Raw genomic sequence first — 21,203 nt, forward strand, 5'->3', positions numbered from 1 at the left:
TGTGGTGGTTGAAGCAAAAGACACAAAATGATATAATTTTGATGACGTATCAAAATATTAAGAAGGGGTAAAATTTTATTTTTGGTAGACATTAAGTTTCATAATTAGAGAATAAGTTCAAACTTAAGTTCAAGAATGACCTATTCCCTCTTATATTATATTTTAATCTAAGTATAAGTAAAAGAAATAATAGTATAGGTATTTGTCAAACCTGAAGAAAGAAAAAGCTTAGATCAAAAGAAGGTTTGAGTTTCGGTTTCTGTTCAAAATATGTTATTATGTGATTAACAAAATCTATTTTATTTATAGTTAACATTTGCATTAGAATATGTTGCTAAAAGATAATATAAAAAAAACTAACCGAAGCCTTTTTTCCTCAATGAAAAACTAATTGAATAATATGGTGCTAAAACGAATTGAAGCTTCTTTTCCTAAAATCAAAAAAAAAATATAGTGAAAATTTATTACACGTAGTTTGTTGAGATATTTTGGTTACATCAAATATTAGGATTTCAATATAAAATTAAATAAAATATTTAGTGGATAAGATCAAAAGTTTGTTGAGATATTTATGTCAAATAATAAAAATATTAAGAATAAACGTGGAAGACACGTGACATAAAAAACCTTACTTTGCATTGATACTATTGATCTCAATAAGATAACCCTAGACAGGTAACTAACTATAAAAACACTTAAGGTTTCTCTATTCCAAAGCCAAGTTTCATAGTATCGCAGTTGGCTACTATTTGCGGTGTTTATTTTCTTGTCTGGAACTCCCTCTCTCGACTGTTTTCTTTCTTTTACATTCAAAGGTTAACATCCTTAGTTTGCTTCATTAAGTTTTATCTCTGTTACTTTATCGTTTTGCTTATTTGTTTATTTTTGTTGTTGCCCAGATAATCGGTTTTCAACTAGTTTCAAGGGATTGCTAAATATGGTATGTTGTTCTATAAACAGAAAACTTCATATTGATAACTCCTGCTTTTAATGAAACTATGTGTGTGATCGATTGTTAAATTGCTATGCCGTTGTTCTGTCTATTTTAAGATTGTTCTTTGTTTAAAATTGTTCTTTGTTGCTTATTATGGTTATGATAATTAATGATAATGATGTGGTCTCGTTAACTTCTTTTTTTTAATGTGTAGAATTCGGTTGTGAATCAGAAGAATGGGGATATGCATGAGGATCAGTTGTATGATGATTCACCTGATAATCAACAGAATGAAGATGAGGATGATCAGATGAGTGATGAGGAGGATTATTATGACGATATGCTATGTGAAGTTTCAAACGAGCGTCGGTGGAATGAGGATCATCATGGGTGGAATGATTATTTTCTTAAGCGTCAATGCAATCAGGTTTCAATTGAGGATCAGTGGAATGAGAATTTGCATGAGGATCATGATCATGGGTGGAATTTGCATGAGGATCTATGGAACGCACTGCCTGATGAGACCTTTGAACAGTTTTACAGCTGTTTCCCGATCTCATCTCTTAAAAGGGTATGTCACATGATGCATATATATCTAACTTCTCTAACCCAATTTAATTCATATGCATGTTTTAAAAACGTTTTACACCGACAATCAATCACAACTTGGTAAGAAAACAAACAAATTCCATTATTGTTACATCTTTGGCAGCTCCCATAACAGTTACATATCAGACATTTATTTTGTTTTGATTTATAACTCTGATGTTTGAACATTCTTTATATGCACACAAATTTGGTACACAACACTTTTTCTATTTACTCGTTATGTATAATTTATTCCTTGCACGCGACTCCAAATTTATGAAGTACTGGCACATACACTGAACATGTCACTAATATTTGATAAATAGATAGTAATAATAAATAATTTAAGAAAATGAAAGTGATTCAACGTAACAATACGTGTCAGTCTCGACCGGTCTCAAGCATAGTTGTACTCTAGACACATTTTCAATCTAAAGTGTATGCCTATTTCAAACCTCAAAGTTCAATACTGATTCTTACTTCTAATTTTTCTTTTTTGCAGCCAACTCTGGAAAACGGCGATAAAAGTAAGTGCACTATAACACCTTACATAGTTACATTGTATTATTTGGTATCAAACATTGTGAAATTTTGATAGCTAATGCAAATTCTTTTTCCTTTCAGTTATCATGCCCTCTTCAGCTCTAGATCGCCTTGGTAAGTTTATATTTGTCATTTAGGTTTCAATAATTTGATTATTTTTTCCTCCCATGCTAAATTAATATTCTTGTTAAAATCTTTCAGCAAGTTTGAACATAGAATATCCAATGTTATTTGAACTGAGAAATACTTCTGCTGAAAGAACTACTCACTGTGGAGTCTTGGAATTCACCGCTGATGAGGGGATTGTATTTTTACCAAATTGGGTAAATCTTATTTCCTTTGTTTTTTTTTTTTTGTTCATGTTTATTTCTCTATAGTTAATTGAGTAACCATTTTTATTTATAACATCTTATTTCTTTTTTCTGTTGTTGTAATTGTCAGGTGATGGAAGATTTGCTCCTACAGGAAGGAAACATTGTGTCTCTGAAAAGCACAAGTCTTGTTAAAGGAAAGTTTGTGAAGTTGCAGCCTCACAGCAAAGACTTCTTGGATATCTCCGATCCAAAAGCCATGTATGAATAATTGAATTCCATATCCATTGCCTATTTGAATTGACTTATTTGAGCTTATCTACTTGCACAAGCACTTGCAAAACTGTTTAAAAGAACTTATAGAAACAGCTTAATTTGTGATATGTCTATAAGTTGTTTCCAACTTATTTCCATAAGCTCTCTGCATGATAGCTTATTGCTTATACATAAACACTTGGAAAATAAATGTTTACGCTATAATTGCTTAAATAAGATTTTTATTCAAACATAGCCCTAATTGTGTATTTATTAAATCACATAATTGTGACAATTAATATCTTTTTTCTTCCCCTTGATCATTTGCAGGTTAGAAACTGCATTGAGGAGTTACTCATGTTTAACAACCGGACGCACTATAATGATTCCATATAACAACAAAAAATATTATATTGATGTGGTTGAAACAAAACCTTCTCCCGCAATCAGTATAATAGAAACAGATTGTGAATTTGATTTTGCTCCCCCTCTTGATTACAAAGAACCTGAGAAGCCTTTGCCATCTGATTTGTCTCATAAGGAATCTCCCCAAGGTTGTGACTCTTTTATTATATGTTGGAATATGCTTTAAGAATTTTGTGTTTATTTTTAAGTAAAAATTTCATTAGAGGATTTTAACTATTTTTGTTTGCATTTCAGTTGAAAAAGAGCCAGCAACAAAGGTTCCCGGACTGATTCCGTTCAGTGGTTTCGGGAGGCGTTTGGATGGTAAACCATCGAAACAATCAGTTGAACAAGCTTCCACTCCAGTTCCAAAGCAGCAACAGACTGAACATAAAACCAATGGTTCCAATAGAACTTCAGGGAAGCTTGTTTTTGGCTCAAATGCAAATGCACCTAAGGTAAGCTTCATCTATAGTAATAATTTTGGAGCAACATAGAATTTGATTACATTCAACTTATGGTTTTTTGACATGATCTAATGATTTTTTTTCTCTTAATAGGCTTCTCTGAACAGTGCAAGTCAAGAATTATCTAAGAAGACAAATACCCCACAATTTCAAGCTTTCACGGGAAAGAAGTACTCATTAAGATGATCTTTGTTAGGTTGCTTTTTCAGTAGTTTCTTGAGTTTAATTTAGTTGACATTGCGTAGAGCTCAAGTTCTGCTGTTACTCTTGTATATCCATGTTTTTTCGTTTAAGGATGTTATTATGTAATTAACAAATCAACAATGTGAATACAAGTGTTTTTTGTATTTACTCTTGTCTTCATTTCAACCTCACCATTGCAATATTTACTAGTAAGTTGTGAATATTACATGATTGAAAGATTAATAATGTGTATTCTTACAATCACAAGCAAATAGTTTGCGACTGATAAAACACCAAGAAAGTCTCAAGGATGTTTTCCTCCAAAAGTCACATGCTCTACAAATATTTCCATTACATGATTGAATGATTAAATATTATTATCTGATAAATTATACAGTGTGTTTTCTAGATTATTTTCAAACTATTATACATCGTTGCATTTAAAAGGGGAAAACAGCGAACACGCTTTGTATGACCGGTTTTCTCTGTTTCAATTGACGCTATTGATATATATAGATGCAAGATAGTTAATGAGTAAGAGAATACAAGATAAGGTAAAAAAAACCTCACTTTAAGAACACCAAAACAACGCCTTCCTTGAAGCATAATGCCTTAAGTAATTACACAGTATAAGATATACGGTTGGGGTAATAAATCACATTGTTTCCAAATTTCAGGCTAGGGGTGATAAATCACATTGTTTTCAAATTTCAAACTAAGAATTTAGATTCACATATAAATGTAATATTAAGATTCACATATCAATATAATAAATTACATAGTACGAAAATACTAGAGACACCACAAACAAATCATAGTGGATAAGCTTGTGAGCTATTCTTTTACCAACATACTAAAGACACCACCACAAACAAATCATAGTGGATAAACTTCAGATCTATGCTTTTACTGTTGTTTCAATTGCAACCTTGTAGTTGATGATTTCAAGCTTCTCGTCGACTTCCCATAGCTCTGGAAATGCCTCTCTGATATTATGAATACTCTCTAATGCATGATCCACTCCTGTACTGCGCACGGATGTACCAACCTGCATCGATGTGGCAATTAGAATTGACAAATAAATTCACTTTATATAGTACATGGTATGTTATTTAACAGAGTAATCTCTTTTAAAAAAAAAAAACAAAACAGTAATTTGATGTGTGTTTATATCAAAGTACTGCAATATTACATGCAGATTGCAAAAAGAAAACAAAACGCATGCGCGCGCACTTTCCGAATTGCTCTTTAATATGTGGCAAATAATGTCTGTTAAACATGTTTTTCTGTATTACAATTGACACCTTAAAAACCTTACTGGTTTCCGAACAAAAGAAAAAGGAATCGCGAATCCAATAATTAACATTCAAAACTTTAACAGGTCAATATAAGTTACATTCAACTGACTGGTTTTGATTGTATAGGAGCAAAGGGCTCTTTGATCATCATCCAAATAAAAGTAATCCTTTTAAAATCTAATTCTTAAACACAAATTAATTGTTTTTTAACCTTAATTCTTTTCAAATCATAAAAAACAAATACAATGGAAAACTCTAATGCAGAATACTCTAATTCTAAAACTTATATTGACATGTTCAAACAAAACGCAAATATTCATTCATTCATCAATAACCATTAGGGACCACTTACCGCAACTGTATGGAGGCCCAGACGTTTAGCTGTCTGTAAATTGCGGAGACTGTCATCGAAGAACAACTGAAAGGAGCAAAAACAATTAAGAAAAAGTAAGTCATAAATAAATATTGTTTGTCACCATAACATGTCTGGAGGAGTAAGAACAATGACAGTGTTCTCATGCATAACCTGCTTGTCAATTGATAACTAAGGTTTAGCATCATGTCCTATCTTTTTTTGGAGTATAAATTATTATAGATTAGTCATTATATGTAAAAGATACAGAAGGAAGATCACGATGAAAAGTGTTACTACTATAATTTAAGACCAAAGAGAAGAGCTATTAGAAAGGAAGATCTTCAAAGTTGATCTATTAAAGAGGGAAATATATGCATTCTTACTGTTCTTTGAGGGTCAATGTCAGCCAACTTGAAAGCCTTTTCAAATGCATCTTCAAAAGGTTTGCAGACAACTGGTGTCTTTGGAAGTACCGTATCAGAATCAGGACGGCGTGTGTACTCACAGAAATCAAAAATTTCACTGCCAACTTTTTCATTAGAAGGGATGATGCTGTCAGAGGAATTCAGGGTATCAAAGCTAATAACTCTTTCAAAACAATCCTCGAGTCCAAGTCTTTTAAGCACTCTACTCGCATGTCCCGTGTCTGCATTGGTAAAAAGCTGCAAAAGGGAAACAAACAAATACATATCACACATACATAATATGATAAAAAAAACTGCCTCCCAATCAAGTATCAATGTTATTAAAGAATTAACAAAGAAAACTTACCACTTTTCTAAAAGGCAAGCTTTGCAAAATGCCCTTGAGAACAGGGTCTGGTTTAAGTAGATTATATGGCAATCTCCCATGAACAAAACTGCTCAACACAAAATAGTGTTACATGCTAATTTCACTTGGCTTCAAATGAACAGACAAATATAAAAAAAAAAAACAAAAGGACAAACAAATGCAATGAAAAATTACCTATGAAAGTCGCTGTAGTCAAAGCCGTAGCCAATTGCCTGGCAATGGACGAGAGAAAATAAAAAGTTCAATAATCATCCTATTTGCATAAAAAAAAATGTTTGCATACAATTTATTGAAAGATTAGTTAAATTAAAAAAGTACCCTAAGACCAGCCATTGTTGTCCCATAAGTCTTGTATAACGAATAGCACAATTCAGGAACTGTAGCAGCCTCCATTCCAAGCTTCTGAAGCATATACTCTGTGCAACACAACACCAACTCTAAATAAATACCTAACTTCATGCTTCAACTTCAATACCAATTTACCAAATAATAATAATTATATACACATTCAAGCCCTCAAATGTGGACAGACCACAGGGTGGTAAATCATTACCTTCAATATTTTTTGCTGTTTGCGCTGAAATTCCAGAACTCAAAGGATAAAGTGTATCATCAATATCTGTAATTATCAAAAACAAATCAGGGACGTTTATGAGCACATACAACACTTGATATTGAAGACGTGTCTAATGTTCAAAATCATGTGTCAGTGTTGGACACCAACATACGTGATTACATTCAGTATCCGTATTCGGTGTCTGACACACGTCTTGGACACGTATATGATCCCAACACATGTGGTTAAATTCAACTACTACTATACTTTTCAAATTATTGTCGGTGTCAGTGTCATATCCGGTGTCTATTGTCTGTGCCAGTGCTCCATACATGATATAACAATGAATCACATGAATTATTATAAAGACTTACCGAACAAGAGACAATCATATTTTGGCTTGGAAACTTCCTGGAATTTATGCCCGTTTTCCATCTTGACTTCACAACTTTACTTTACTAAACAAAATTGCGAATAAAATATCAGAAACACAATTAGTTAGAAAATCAATAACCTTCTCAACAAAAATTCATGAAATGTGCAATAAATTAATATTGTAGTCTGAAAAATACACATAACAAGCGAAAAATTGAGGAAAAAAACAAAAGGCAATAGTTAATACAGATCCAGAAATGAGAGAGAGAGAGAGAGAGAGAGAGAGAGAGAGAGAGAGAGAGAGAGAGAGCTTACTGTTGTTAAGCGCGAGAAGCGAAAGCAAGAGAGAATAATGCGGAGCAGAGTAAAGCGATAGCGGAGAGAAGAGATAGTGGAGAATGGATTAGAAGGAGAAGGAACGAGGGGTTTATATAGAAAAGGAGAAACCGACGCAAAAAAGTGAGCAGCGTTTGAACGGAATAAAGAGAGCGTTATGGAGTCGTCGCAATCAAGTTATTAAAATATCTGGACCACGATACATGAGAATAACGCGAAATGCTTTCTTAATTCATCAGATGTCTCTTTCAGACTTCACAAATTATATATGGTGTGTGTTCCCCAAAATATACCATAGAGAAATATGTGTATGAGTGCATCCCTTCATATTAGTGGGCGTGACAATCAACCGGGGTAAAGATGAGTTTTATCTTACACATACTTAAAGCTGTAAAAAAAAAAGGGTCGGACTAATGGATCGGTTCATTAGCCTACATTTTGGGTCGGATCTCAAAAAGTTAGTCCAAAATGCACTCGGACTGTTTTGCCCCTAGCCGATTTTGCCCATATAAAATTGGGGTTAGGCTGGGCTAGTCCATCAAGCTTCAGGTCGACCAGTTATCAATATTTTCTTTTGATTTTTTGTTAAAGAACAATATTTTTTAAAAAAATTATCAACTAATTTAAAATTTATTAATAAAAAATTTATTTAAATAAGTTAATTTAATAAAAATGAATGAATATTTAGCTCAAAGTTTTAAAATTCTAAAGTTTATAAATTACTAATTTGATTCAATCGAAGGAATAATCTAGAGTTTAATTAATATTCAATATTAATGTAAAAATTATTTACACTTCAATGTCCATCCAATCATATTTTAGCAAAAAGATAGTTGTGAGTAAGTAATAAATAAAAAAAATACATAAAAAGAGTGAATAATTATAAATAAAAATAAAAGATAAAAAACTGGTCGGGCCATACTCAATAATTCGCGACATAATTATAAATGGGTTGGGTCGGGCTGACCCATTTATGTAGTCGAACCTCTCGGGCCAGGGCGGATCAACCCATTTGACTCCTCTACACATACTCAACCGAGATGAAAAATCTCATCTCATCTCAGTCCCAGACGGGTTCCGTATCCCCACTGCATCCCCATACCCGCAGTGAATAATTTTTCTTCAGGTTGGAGGTCTTGGGGGTTTCTCCAACAAGTCTCGTTTGACTTTTAACATTATTTGATTTCAGCTCTTTTTACTATTTGGAAGGATCACAATATGAGAGACTTTTTAATAATAAATCGGAACAACTTCAATCTTTATTGGAAAAGGTTAAACTCCAAACTTTTTGGTGGCTCAAATCTTATTATGTTGTATTTGATTTTGAGTATCCAGTTTGGAGGTTAAGTCCTTTGTTATGTTTACAGGTTGTAACATAATTTTATTTTTCTTGGCATATTGTGGTAGCTTGTGGATTTTCTTTTTGTAATTTTTGAATGCTTTAACTTCATTTGGTACACCTTGTACTAGAGGAGCTTGTGTTGGTTTTTAATTTGCTTAGCTTCTTCAAAAAAAATCTGCAAAAATTGTTACAAAATTTAATAATTTAAAGATAATTAAAAAAAATTGTTTTTATAGGGACAAAACTTAGAATGACTTGATTTTGTAGAAACCAAAAATTTATTTTTTGTTGATTAAATATGAATATAAATATAAATATAAATAATTAATATATGTTTCTTGACGGATCTCTACATATAAATAAGTATATTATTTTGAAGAAATATAAATAAGTATATTAATGTTCACACTTTAAGAAAAAATTATATAAAATACATCAAGAGTTAGTTCGTTTTTATTTTGTTAATAAGTAGTTGTAAAGTATCGTCAAAAAATAAGAGTTTAATAACGTTATGATTCGAAAGTCGTTCGTAAAGTGTTTAATAGTTTTTGTGAACGGTTGGAAACATTGTAATAGGTAGGATATGGTCTGAACCTGAGATTTTATACTTATTCACCTTTGTGATTTTTTGCCACTATTATATATGATATAATACATAATTAAATTCTTTAAAAATTCATGTTCAATATCAAAATGGAGTTTAATCTCGTTGATTTATTAGTTCGTTAGTCTATTTAAATTTAGATCGTATTACTTATTTAAAGATGATCATATCAAATAGACTTTTTAACAGACTAACATGTCATATCAAGTTTTCTTAATGTCACATTCAGGCCTAAAAAATAAGCATACGACAAACTGCAAACCAGGCATTGACCTTAAATTTTTTGAGAGGTTGGCTTTATAGAGTCTAGTTCGGCCTAGATTATTTCCACCTCTAATTGTGGATAATGACATTCAAATTTCAAGTGCAAATAAGAGAACAATTCTAATGAAAAAATAAATAAAAGAATATGTAAAAAAAATAGGATTTTTTTTTTGAGGGGGAATAGGAATTTGTTGTAGAGTGAGAGGAACAATTGCTTGTTATGTAAAAAAAATACACAATTGCTTGTTATGCGAGAAATATAGCACATTAAGTTATTTTTTTTGAGAGGAGCACATTAATTTTATTAGAAGGAGAATTTATGTAAAAAATAATATATGAATTTATTGTTGGATTTAAATGAGGGTATAATAGAAGAAAAAACTCCAAAAATTCGCTTCATTCATTTGATGTTACTATTTTAAAACGACATTTTAAAATGAACGAATATAGTACTATTGTTTATCTTATTTCATTTCATTACAATCATCTTAGAGTACAAGGTCCATAAGTATAAGGCTTGCCAAAATAGAACAAGAAAAAATAATTGTTATTAGTTAAATAGAGAATAACAAAATGACAGCTTGCAGACTTTTTCTAGTAAAAACTTATGGGCACATGCCGTCAGCAAAAATGGGAAAAACTTTTCTCCAACCTTCATAAAAATACCCTTTGGTTTAAGATGAAACAGACGCATAACGAGTGGACAATCAAAATCTTGATTACAACCAATAATTGATGTAAATTAAAAAGAGAATTAAAAGATGATTCTAAAATGGATAAAATATTGTGTAGTAAGGAACTAAGGAAATTTGAAAAAGGATAAAGTTGGATTAATGCCAATGCTCATTGCAACAAAAAAAAAAGGGAAAGAAAGATAATCAAAACATAAACAAACTTGACATCTTCAACCATATTTTCTACCATTTACATTTAAGAAACATTTTATGGTTTTATCACTTTATAATTTATACCTCTCATTCTCTCCTTATATACCTTAACTAGTTTTTAGTGATTATGGAGTTGTGGGAAAAACCTTCCTAAAGTTTAAATCATTCTCAAATGTCGTTTAAGTACATCAAATAATATTGTGTTTTTTCCTTTATCATACATTCATACTAATTAAAGAGAACGAGGTCACATAAAAAACTTTCCGATCATTATAATTCATTCTTATTTTATCAATTTTCTATTATTTTATAACACTTCATGATAGAAAAGGGATAATCACAAAAAAGGAATAATATAGTTTGATTTCATGTGACCTCTATACCATATGAGAGCTATAAGTACTTGTGTATATGTTGGATTTCGAATTCATAATTCCTAGAGAGCATGAAAAGCTCATTTTGAATTCATCGATAATTCCTAGAGAGCATGAAAAGCTCATGATTGGCAATAATGTACTTTTGGATTGATAGAAAGAAATGTAGTTTTTTCCCCTTTCAGTAATTAGTTGATTTTTCAAATCCTAGCCTCCAAGAGCTCTCTTGTTGAATAATCCAAACTCTTCATACTACCTTTCATTCTTTACCGATCCCATCATCTTCAGGTATAAGGAAGCAATTTATGTTTGATCGTTTAGAAGGTATGAATCGTATCTAGAGGGGGTGTGAATAGGTACCCCACATTTTTCGTTATGTAAAAACAAATTTTTCAAAAATTGTTTTGCAAGATTATGTATGGCATGATATCATATGATTTTTTTTTTTTTTTTACTGACAAGGAAAGAATTTCATTATAAGCTGTCTAGTAATAAATCAAACGTCAATACAACATCAATATAATTGGGAGCATCTTCAATCCATACATCTTCATGATAAGATGATGCGTATTTTGCTAATTTAGCTTCTTCAAAAAAAAAAAAATTGATGCGCAGCTTGATTGGCTTCATGTCTAATGTGCACAAATTGTAAATTTTGAAAATGACAAGTTAAAAGTCTACAATCATCAACAATGGTACCCATGTATGAAAAGGCAATTGGACATCCGTGACAGCAGATATCACATTTTGCGAATCAGATTCAACAATCACGTCCAAAAATAGCATATCCTTTGTGAATTCCACACCTGTTTTCATCGCCATAGCTTCAACCATATCAGAATTTGGCAGAATCGGTGTTTTCCAACATGTTGCACAACAACAACACCCTCATAGTCCCTAACACGGTGATTAACATAAGGAAGGATACAAATATTCAATTAGTTTATTTGATTGATATGATCAACAAATTGATATTATTTGTTAAGTTGATTAATACAATTAAAGAACTATGAATATGGTAAACCAATTAACCAAACTTTACCAAAATAAAAAACCACACAGATAAGATGAGAATATGAAGAAGAAAATAAGGTAATTTTGATTCAAAAATTGACTTAGTGAAGAATTTCAGAACGCCTTTTTGTAGGTTTGAATCTTTGATAATATCTATTTTATTTAAATGGATTTTGAACCTTCTTAAAGAAAGTAACTTTTCTTAAACACAAATCTAAATTTGAACCTAATTAAGTGAATATAAAGAGTTAAGGGTCCATTTGGATCAACGGATGGGAGGGGGGAATTTTAATGGAGGAGAAGGGAAGGGAGGGGAGAGATTTTAATGGAGGAGAGGGGAAGGAGAGGAAGGGAAAGGAGGATAAAAAAAGTTATTTTAATCAAATATATGTTTAGTTCAAAAGAGGGAAGGGGAGGGAAATATTTTAATTAAAAATTTGTTTGGTTCACAAGGGGAAGCAAGAAACTTTAAAATTAATTTAATTTTTTGCTAATAATTTTAAGTTTTAACATTAATTTAAGGATAGTTTTGTCAATGTAATAATGATATTAATTGCATATCTTTCCTCTTCTCCGAAAAACTCAAATTTGGGGGAAACAATAAATAAGTTTACGAGGGCTTTTGCTCTCCTCCCCTCCCATTCTAAAAATTGAACTAATCACATCAAATTAAAGATATTCTCTCCCCTCCCCTTTCTTTCCAACATGTTGCACAACAACAACACCATCAGATTCCCTAACACGGTGATTAACATAAGGAAGGATACAAATATTCAATTAGTTTATTTGATTGATATGATCAACAAATTGATATTATTTGTTAAGTTGATTAATACAATTAAAGAACTATGAATATGGTAAACCAATTAACCAAACTTTACCAAAATAAAAAACCACACAAATAAGCTGAGAATATGAAGAAGAAAATAAGGTAATTTTGATTCAAAAATTGACTTAGTGAAGAATTTCAGAACGCCTTTTTGTAGGTTTGAATCTTTGATAATATCTATTTTATTTAAATGGATTTTGAACCTTCTTAAAAGAAAGTAACTTTTCTTAAACACAAATCTAAATTTGAACCTAATTAAGTGAATATAAAGAGTTAAGGGTCCATTTGGATCAACGGATGGGAGGGGGGAATTTTAATGGAGGAGAAGGGAAGGGAGGGGAGAGATTTTAATGGAGGAGAGGGGAAGGAGAGGAAGGGAAGGGAGGAAAAAAAAAGTTATTTTAATCAAATATATGTTTAGTTCGAATGAGGGAAGGGGAGGGAAATATTTTAATTAAAAACTTGTTTGGTTCACAAGGGGAAGCAAGAAATTTTAAAATTAATTTAATTTTTTGCTAATAATTTTAAGTTTTAACATTAATTTAAGGATAGTTTTGCCAATGTAATAATGATATTAATTGCATATCTTCCCTCTTCTCCGAAAAACTCAAATTTGGGGGAAACAATAAATAAGTTTACGAGGGCTTTTGCTCTCCTCCCCTTCCATTCTAAAAATTGAACTAATCACATCAAATTAAAGATATTCTCTCCTCTCCCGTTTCCTTCCCACCAAAAAACTTGAACCAAATAGACCTGAAAGATCAATGCCTAAATTTATAGATGTTCATGAACACCGTTCAATAATAATGGTACCATAATTATAGCATTATATATCTAAAATTTAATTCCCTCAAAAAACAATTAAAATTTAATGACATTTACACCTACAAATTATAATTGTTCTCTATGTGTTTTGATATTTTTAAAATGCTTAAGAACTTTTTTTTCCATTTACTAAAAACAAGTCACCACCATGTAAAAGTGTGTATGATTTTTTTTTTGTTACATTTAGTGGGTGGAAGATATTGTTTTCAGAGGGAGTAAAAATTAACATATCCAATAATTTACAAACCAAAATAAAAACATGTAACCAGATCATACTCCCTCCGTCCCATTTTAAATTATTTAATTTGAAAATGTGTACGGTTCATAATACATGCTTTGACTCTATTTTTCTACTAATATATAAAGACAAAATATAGCATATAAGATGTTGGATTCGTCTCGATGAATATTTTCAAAATGTTAAATTTTCATGATTTTTCTAATAGATTATCAAAGATATTTAAATTTAAAATTGTGCATTGACATACGTGATATGATCAACATTGTCACATAATATGAGACGGATCGAGGACATACCATTAGATCTATGATCTATCATCTACGAGATCACGTCAGTTAGGTACAACTACCATATTTGCTTATTTGCTCATCATATAAAAACTATATTTTTTAAGGTATATCAATGAGATTTATTTAAAGAGTGGTCATCTTTCAAATATATATTTTTTCCAACGTGCTTACCAGAGATTGCAAAACTCAACCAAATAATTAAGAAACCAAGCATCTGCATCATGTTCGTTATTTGCGTTTTTTAAATTCTTGAATATTTCTCTTGGCATTCTACGCTTCCACACAGAAAGTTGAAAATGAAAATACATTAACATTATTAACTATTGTAACATGGGGTGAGTTTTGTTTGCGCCTCTTTCGGTAAACCCTTGAGGCCTCAACAACACCACATTAGGTACTTTTTTTGAAAAAACTCTATTAAATATGCTTGATAACAATCAAAATAAAATAAATAATACGAATTATGATTGAATAGAATAATAATTACATGAAAAACACGATTAAGTTGTCTTCCAATAATTCTACTGTCAGTTCATGCTCTTGCACACTGCACCGCATTTGCTTTCATAAAGTACAATAAAAATTGATTCAAAGGAATGATTTCGGACAAAAAAAAAAAAAGTACCTAAATCATTTATTAAGAATGAAGAAAAGAGTCGGCTAGATTTTTGGTTTGGGATAAAAATATATGTCTTCTTTTATTCTAAACAAAAAATCTAATCGTCTATTTTTTCCTTCATTCTTAATCTATAGAAATGGGTGATTTAGGATTATTTTTTGATCTCAAATCATCCATCTAAATCAATTGTTTTATTTATAAATAAAATTATTATTTATAATGTACAATAGGATTTACACCAATATGTCTTTTAGGATGAATAATTTTATTCATCCTAAAATGGAGAGAGGTCAAATCATCCATCTAAATCAATTGCATTACTATATTAAATAAAATTATTGTGTTATTTATAAATTTTTGGTGAGTAAAATTTTGGGAGTAAAAAAGACTGCCTCGACAAGTATTAAAAAAAAAAAAAATCATTTAAAAAATGTAGCCAGAAGTTATATTAGTACTACAATTTATGGTGTTGTTGGAGTCATAAGCTTGCTGTACAAATAAAACATTGATATAAGAGAAATTCTTTTGACATAGACTCTGTTAGCACTTTGTAAATCCAATCGAGAGCAAGTCATCCATAATAATGACACCAAAAGTCTGTGTTAATATATCTATAAGCTGATAGTCTCAGACAGAGAGGCAAACATCAAATGGAGAAACTTCAAAGGCCATTTAGAGTACAACAGTTGATGACTGAATTGACAAACGTGCATGAACTATCATCTTTGGCAGTATGAAAATTTTCATGCAAGTGATGCAACAGAAATAGACTTTGATTAGCTTGGATAAAATACATGTAAAAAAGAAAAATCAGAAACAAATTATTTTTATTTTGCAGTAACCGTACAAGTTGTCCATATCAGCAAAATGACTAAACAAGATTATCAATTTCATGTACAAGAGTAACAAACATAAACTTAACTATGTGGGAACAACCTCAGGTTCTAGAGGTGAAGACCCACCACCCTCCTTGGCTTCATCGACGGTGGTTTCTGCAGCTTTCTCCTCATCTTGAAACCCTAGCTTAAATCTATCGTAATTTGTGGGTTCTGCACTCTTGAAGGGTCGTTCACCCAAGATTCGAACCAAGTCATCTTGGTGAAGTACTTCTTTTTCGAGAAGTAACTCTGCAATTTGAGCTATTTTCTCCTTGTGTTCTTCTATAAGCTGTATGGTACGTTCATATGCATGTTTCACCCAATCTCGCACTTCCTGATCAATGATGTTACCAGTATCGCCGCTGTATGGTTTCCCAAACGCGTCGTCATTTTGAGGGAAAGAGAGGAGGCCCACTTTTTCACTGAAACCATAGATGGCTATTTGGGCATATGTCATCTTGGTCACTTTCTCCAAGTCATTTTGTGCTCCAGTGGAGATTGCTCCAATGAGAACCTGCCGTAAAAAGGGACAGAAACCATCATACTCATCTCATGACTTACAATATTGGGAAGCATCAAGGAGCAGGCATGAGTGTATATCAGTGTTTTTTTGTGGAACTGTATATCAAAGATATAACACTATGCAATAATGAGATTTGCAAATGTGAAACAAAATAAGTAATGGACCAAGATATAATGAATTATTTCAATAGAAAGATCGTTTAAAGCAATGAATAAAAGAAAAGAGGTGAGTAAACAAAATTGGAAATGATGAAACAACCTGCTCGGCAGCCCGACCACCAAGGGTCATACAAGTCATATCCAAAAGCTGCTCCTTTGTCCTGAGAAGGTTCTCACTAGGAACATATTGGGCAAACCCAAGTGCTGCTGTGCCGCGAGGAACAATAGTTACTTTCAACAATGGCTCACAATGTTCCAAGAACCAACCTGCAACAGCATGGCCTGCTTCATGGTAAGCAACGGTACGCCTTTCCAGCTTACTTATTACCTAGGCAAGAAACATGAGTATTTTTAGAGACTATTATCAGTAGTTGAAAAAAGGAATGTGACCAATCCATATAATCTTCAGATAATTGTAGCATATAATTTTCCTCATCATGATGTCTTAAATTACAAAAAACATAAGATAAACTATTTCTGCATTGAGATACAGAAAATTTTGAAAAGATTATTAGAATGTGTAAATTACAAAAAAATAATTCTGTGGAGATTTTAAAGTGAAACAGAAGCAATATTTCTTTAAATAACAAATATAAAGAGCACTTTTTTATTAAAAAGTTGATAATATCACTATATTTTTCAGTCAAAATAGCTTATCAAAGAATAAGTAATTTGTTTATATTTTTCAATATCCGACTGTTTTAAACAGCTTAACAAGCCAAAGCCAGAAAACATTTTATATTTTAAAAAGGTATTTTTTTTAAAAATAAAAAACAAACAGGCTTTTAAAGGCCTACCCTGTTCTTCTTCTCCAAACCACCAATGATCCTATCGATAGCTGCCTCAAAATGATCCATTGTGACTTGTGATTCATCAGTCCTTGCAGCAATCAGAGCAGCTTCATTGCAAACATTAGCAATGTCTGCTCCAGCAAATCCTGGAGTAAGGGCTGCAAGCCTTTGAGAATAATATGAAGGCTCGTGGTCAAGTTTGATTTTTTTCAAATAAATCTGAAATATCTGGTCACGACCTTTAATGTCAGGTACATCAATTGATATCGTGCGGTCAAAACGCCCAGGCCTAAGTAAGGCGTTGTCTAATATATCAGCTCTATTTGTACCTGCTAGCACAACAACTCCAGCAGTGGTTCCAAAACCATCCATTTCCACCAACAATTGATTTAAAGTACTTTCACGCTCATCATTTGAACCAGAGAAACCTCCACGACCCCTTTTCCGACCAATTGCATCAATCTCATCAATAAATACTATACTGGGAGCACACTGCCTTGCTTCCAGAAACAAGTTTCTCACCCTGGATGGTCCAACACCGACAAACATTTCCATGAAATCAGAACCAGATATGGAAAGAAATGGCACACCAGACTCCCCTGCAGTTGCTTTTGCTAAAAGGGTTTTTCCTGTGCCTGGGGGACCCACCAGAAGAGCACCTTTTGGAATTTTGGCACCAAGCTCTTCGTATTTCTTAGGATTCTTGAGGAAGTGCACAAACTCCATAATTTCTTGCTTTGCCTCGTCACAGCCAGCAACATCTTTAAAATAAACCTGAACAAATGAATTCAAATAAGAAACATATTCTCTTAAATGAACTTAACACTGAAGCTATTCAGCACCACAACTCCCTAAAGAAAAAGTGGACATGGGAAAGGCAATGATCAACTAGGGAAAATGTTGATAAAAAAACAAATAAAAAAATATTAGCCAATTCATGAAGAATAAATCACCAACCTTGTTTTTGGTATTTTTGTCTACTTTAGTAACATGTGCTTTTCCAATGTTAAATATTCCACGACCATTCTTACCAGTGGAGCCACCACCAACACCAAATCCACCTTGCACTTTCCTTCCCATAAACCAGAGAGTTCCCAAAATCAACAGGGCTGGCGCAAATCTCATTAACTCCTGGTACCAAACCATTTCAGAAGAATATATAACAGGTACAAAATTGTGAGAGTCAACGCCTAGTGCTTCTTGCGCTTCCTCTAACTTCTCCTCAAAAGACTCAACACTTCCAATATTGATTACATATTTAAATTGGCCACCAGATCCCTTTGCAGGAAGGGTTCCTTGGACTTCGCTGTCTGCTTGATTAAGGGGAGAGTTCCTCACATATATTTTGGCAACTGATTTGTTGGAGACAACAATATGGTCTACTAATCCTGGTTCCAAAAGCTTATTTTTAAACTCCTGGAAACTAATCTGCAGAGAATCAAATTATGATCCACATTAGCAATATCATAATAATTAAATAAACTATAAAAAGCCAGACAAAGATGTAGAGTCATCTCATTGCTAAGAGACGTGTGGTTCAATTCAAAGGCTCGCATATCGGATACCAATACTTCGAGGTTACACATGGATACGTAACCTAGACGTATCAAAATTGTTATATTTTTTTATAAAAAATAAAATAAAAATCCCAAATATGCAGATACATATCTTAGGAAAGATGAAGGGTATTAAAATGTGAGACAGTTGTAGGACATCAGTGGAGAAGTACATAAAACAGTTCAAGATAATGTTGGACTACTTGAATTGGTATAGTTGTCTCTTAATGAACCAGACTTGAAAATCATGTTTTTTTATGGGTGATGGTAATGTGAGGAGAATAGACTGAATGAATAAGCTAATTTATTCAAAATGGTTGTGAATTGTTGGCTGGCTATTGCAGAGACGGGACTTGTTCTAAGTTCTTTTAATGATGCTTTTGTTGATATCTTAACATAGGGATTAAAATCTATCATGATTTAGACAAAAAACTCTACACTATTTGTTAACATCACAATTTTTATTGTAAATTTTTATCAATATAGTATTCTAATTTCTACATGTAAATAATTTTTTTTTTATAACAATTTTGTTTGTATCTAGACCGTATTACATATTCGAGCTTTATAGGTGAAATGTATATACCAAGCAAGCAAAAACATGGAAAATAAAAATCTCAAATATATTCTAATAGTATTCTTGTGTAATGGATCTTCAATAAAAGCTGTCAATCACAGAAGCATAAAGCTCATCTCATCGATGTTCAATTTTCAATCGGAAAATTGTAGTCAAGCAGTAACATCTAGCCTTAGAATATGGGTTGGGTTTAACTCATCCTTACAAAACTGGTCAGTAAGTTGATAACTTCCCTCACTTATAAACTTATGTTCAAACTTCATCTCATTCAATGTGGGGCCCCTTAACACACTCACACCTTTACGGCGCCTACGACTAAACATCTGGAGCGTGACCCAAGTGGCCCAAAACGGTGACCTGAGTGCAGGTGCCCGCGGATCTTGGATAGACTCTGATACTATCTTAGAATTTGGGTTGGGCTTAACTCAACCTTACAAAACTGTCTAGTGAGGTGAAAATTGCCCTGACTTGTAAACTTATGTTTAAGGCCTTATCTAATCCAGTGTAGGACTCTTAACTCAAACAATGCCGAACACGGATATTTATAGATCTCATGTTCTCAACTCAAACGTACTCCCCTCCCCCCACATAAGAAAATTAAAATAACAACCGGACCTTGCAATATATTTGAAGTTATGCTTACCTGCTGCTGATCACGAGGACCAAGAGAAAGGGATGAAAGAAATAGTCCCACCACCAACAATGGGGTGAGATAGTTTTGAAACTGTTTGATAAAAGCTTCGTGAAAACTTCCTCCATCCTCTGTGTTTGACTTTGACTCGTCTGAAATCAAAGCAAGAAGTGTTAAAAATTGCTGCTGGTACCCCATTTATCGCAAGACAAACTGGAATGCAGATGCATGATTAATTCCCCCACACATATAAATACCTCAAAATTAAACCAGTACAGACCAAAATCATATGATTGAGAGAAAACATGTTGTTGGGATTCTAAGATGTTCTTCAGAATCTAGTCTACAGTGAAGTTGTAATTTAAGTGTGAACCCAACACTAATTGAGAGTAATTCACATATAAAATCATAGAAAATCTTCATCATGAGTAACACACTTCTCATCACATCAGCTATGACCACAACTAACAATAACACAAGATACAATGACACATTTCATTTCATTTCATTTCATTACCTTTAGACTCAGATTTTTTCTCCTCTCCCTTTGGCACTTCCTTCTTTTCCTTGGGATAAAACTTTTCATAATCTGTCAAAAACAAGAAATATGAGCTTAATAGCTAAAATAACAAAAACCCATTTTCCCAATTTCATCAAAATTAAGACATAACAACAACAATGAAACCCTAACTTACTCTTTTTCTTTGGGGATTCGCTCGAAAACATGCGATGAAGCCTAGGGTTTGCAGCAATTGATTTAAAATCATACAAATTTGAAGCAAACCCATTATTACGAGCTATGGCAGAAGATACATAACCCCTTAAAAACCCTAATCCATTTTCAACATCATCGATAAAAACATTCGTTCTCGAAACTCCATAAAGCGTTCCCAATCTTGCTTCACCGTGCAACAAATTCTACATGACCCAATTAAAAATCATTAATAAAGTTATAATCTTTCGTGAATTAACGAATCAAATTGATGGGAAAAAAAAGCTTACTTTAACGCGAGAAGAACGCGATAGAGAACGCCCAATTCTTGAAAAAATCATGCTTTGAAGAAACAATGGTAACTAGGTCGAAGCTGAAGTATAAATAATTGTCTTTGTAGAAACAAAAAAAAATGAGTGAAAACGAGATATTAGATCTGAAAATAACAAAAACGAGATACGATAAAATGGTGATATTTGTAGTTGTCGGGTATAGAGGATATTAAGGAGATAAGAACAAGTGGTTTAATGATGTGTTTGGTTTAGACATAAACGACGTCGTTTTAGCTTTTTTTATGTAAAAAGCTTTTGTTTGGGGTCAACAAAGAAGCACGTTGGCTTGGTCCTATATTGCCTTGGTAAACAAGGTACGTGCCCATAGATATTCTTCCTCAAAACAAAAGGTAATGTT

The 21,203-nt window shown here is 32.3% G+C and overlaps 3 protein-coding genes across 4 annotated transcripts; 1 reads left to right on the forward strand and 2 right to left on the reverse strand.

The window, feature by feature from the left end:
* The first annotated feature begins 719 nt into the window (after positions 1-719).
* LOC146930680 (ubiquitin fusion degradation protein 1 C-like) lies at positions 720-3,854 on the forward strand. The gene is made up of 10 exons (XM_085702146.1): positions 720-815; positions 900-940; positions 1,149-1,505; positions 2,025-2,049; positions 2,147-2,179; positions 2,267-2,388; positions 2,507-2,637; positions 2,962-3,185; positions 3,292-3,494; positions 3,597-3,854. Exons 2-10 carry the CDS (start codon positions 938-940, stop codon positions 3,687-3,689), a joined length of 1,191 nt encoding a protein of 396 aa, XP_085558272.1. The 5' UTR covers positions 720-815; positions 900-937; the 3' UTR covers positions 3,690-3,854.
* Positions 3,855-4,256: 402 nt separating this feature from the next.
* Positions 4,257-7,462, reverse strand: LOC146930681 (uncharacterized protein C24B11.05-like). 2 transcript variants are annotated; one of them, XM_085702148.1, is made up of 9 exons: positions 7,378-7,462; positions 7,062-7,140; positions 6,685-6,750; positions 6,450-6,547; positions 6,306-6,343; positions 6,111-6,198; positions 5,723-6,001; positions 5,337-5,402; positions 4,257-4,734 (listed from the first exon to the last, which is right to left on the reverse strand). In XM_085702148.1, the coding sequence occupies exons 2-9, from the start codon at positions 7,120-7,122 to the stop codon at positions 4,585-4,587; spliced, it is 846 nt and encodes a 281-aa protein (XP_085558274.1). In that variant the 5' UTR covers positions 7,123-7,140; positions 7,378-7,462; the 3' UTR covers positions 4,257-4,584. The 2 variants fall into 2 exon arrangements, with proteins under 2 accessions (XP_085558274.1, XP_085558273.1); XM_085702147.1 differs by having other exon boundaries at positions 7,062-7,145.
* An 8,035-nt stretch (positions 7,463-15,497) lies between these two features.
* Positions 15,498-20,960, reverse strand: LOC146930682 (ATP-dependent zinc metalloprotease FTSH 10, mitochondrial-like). Its single transcript, XM_085702153.1, has 8 exons — positions 20,804-20,960; positions 20,497-20,719; positions 20,319-20,390; positions 19,814-19,953; positions 17,995-18,465; positions 17,044-17,811; positions 16,347-16,574; positions 15,498-16,079 (listed from the first exon to the last, which is right to left on the reverse strand). Exons 1-8 carry the CDS (start codon positions 20,852-20,854, stop codon positions 15,609-15,611), a joined length of 2,424 nt encoding a protein of 807 aa, XP_085558279.1. The 5' UTR covers positions 20,855-20,960; the 3' UTR covers positions 15,498-15,608.
* Between the last annotated feature and the right edge of the window lie 243 nt (positions 20,961-21,203).

This window comes from Medicago sativa, chromosome 4 (assembly GCF_051527215.1).
Source record: "Medicago sativa cultivar Bolivia chromosome 4, Bolivia_mono, whole genome shotgun sequence".
Taxonomy (NCBI): Eukaryota; Viridiplantae; Streptophyta; class Magnoliopsida; order Fabales; family Fabaceae; genus Medicago; species Medicago sativa.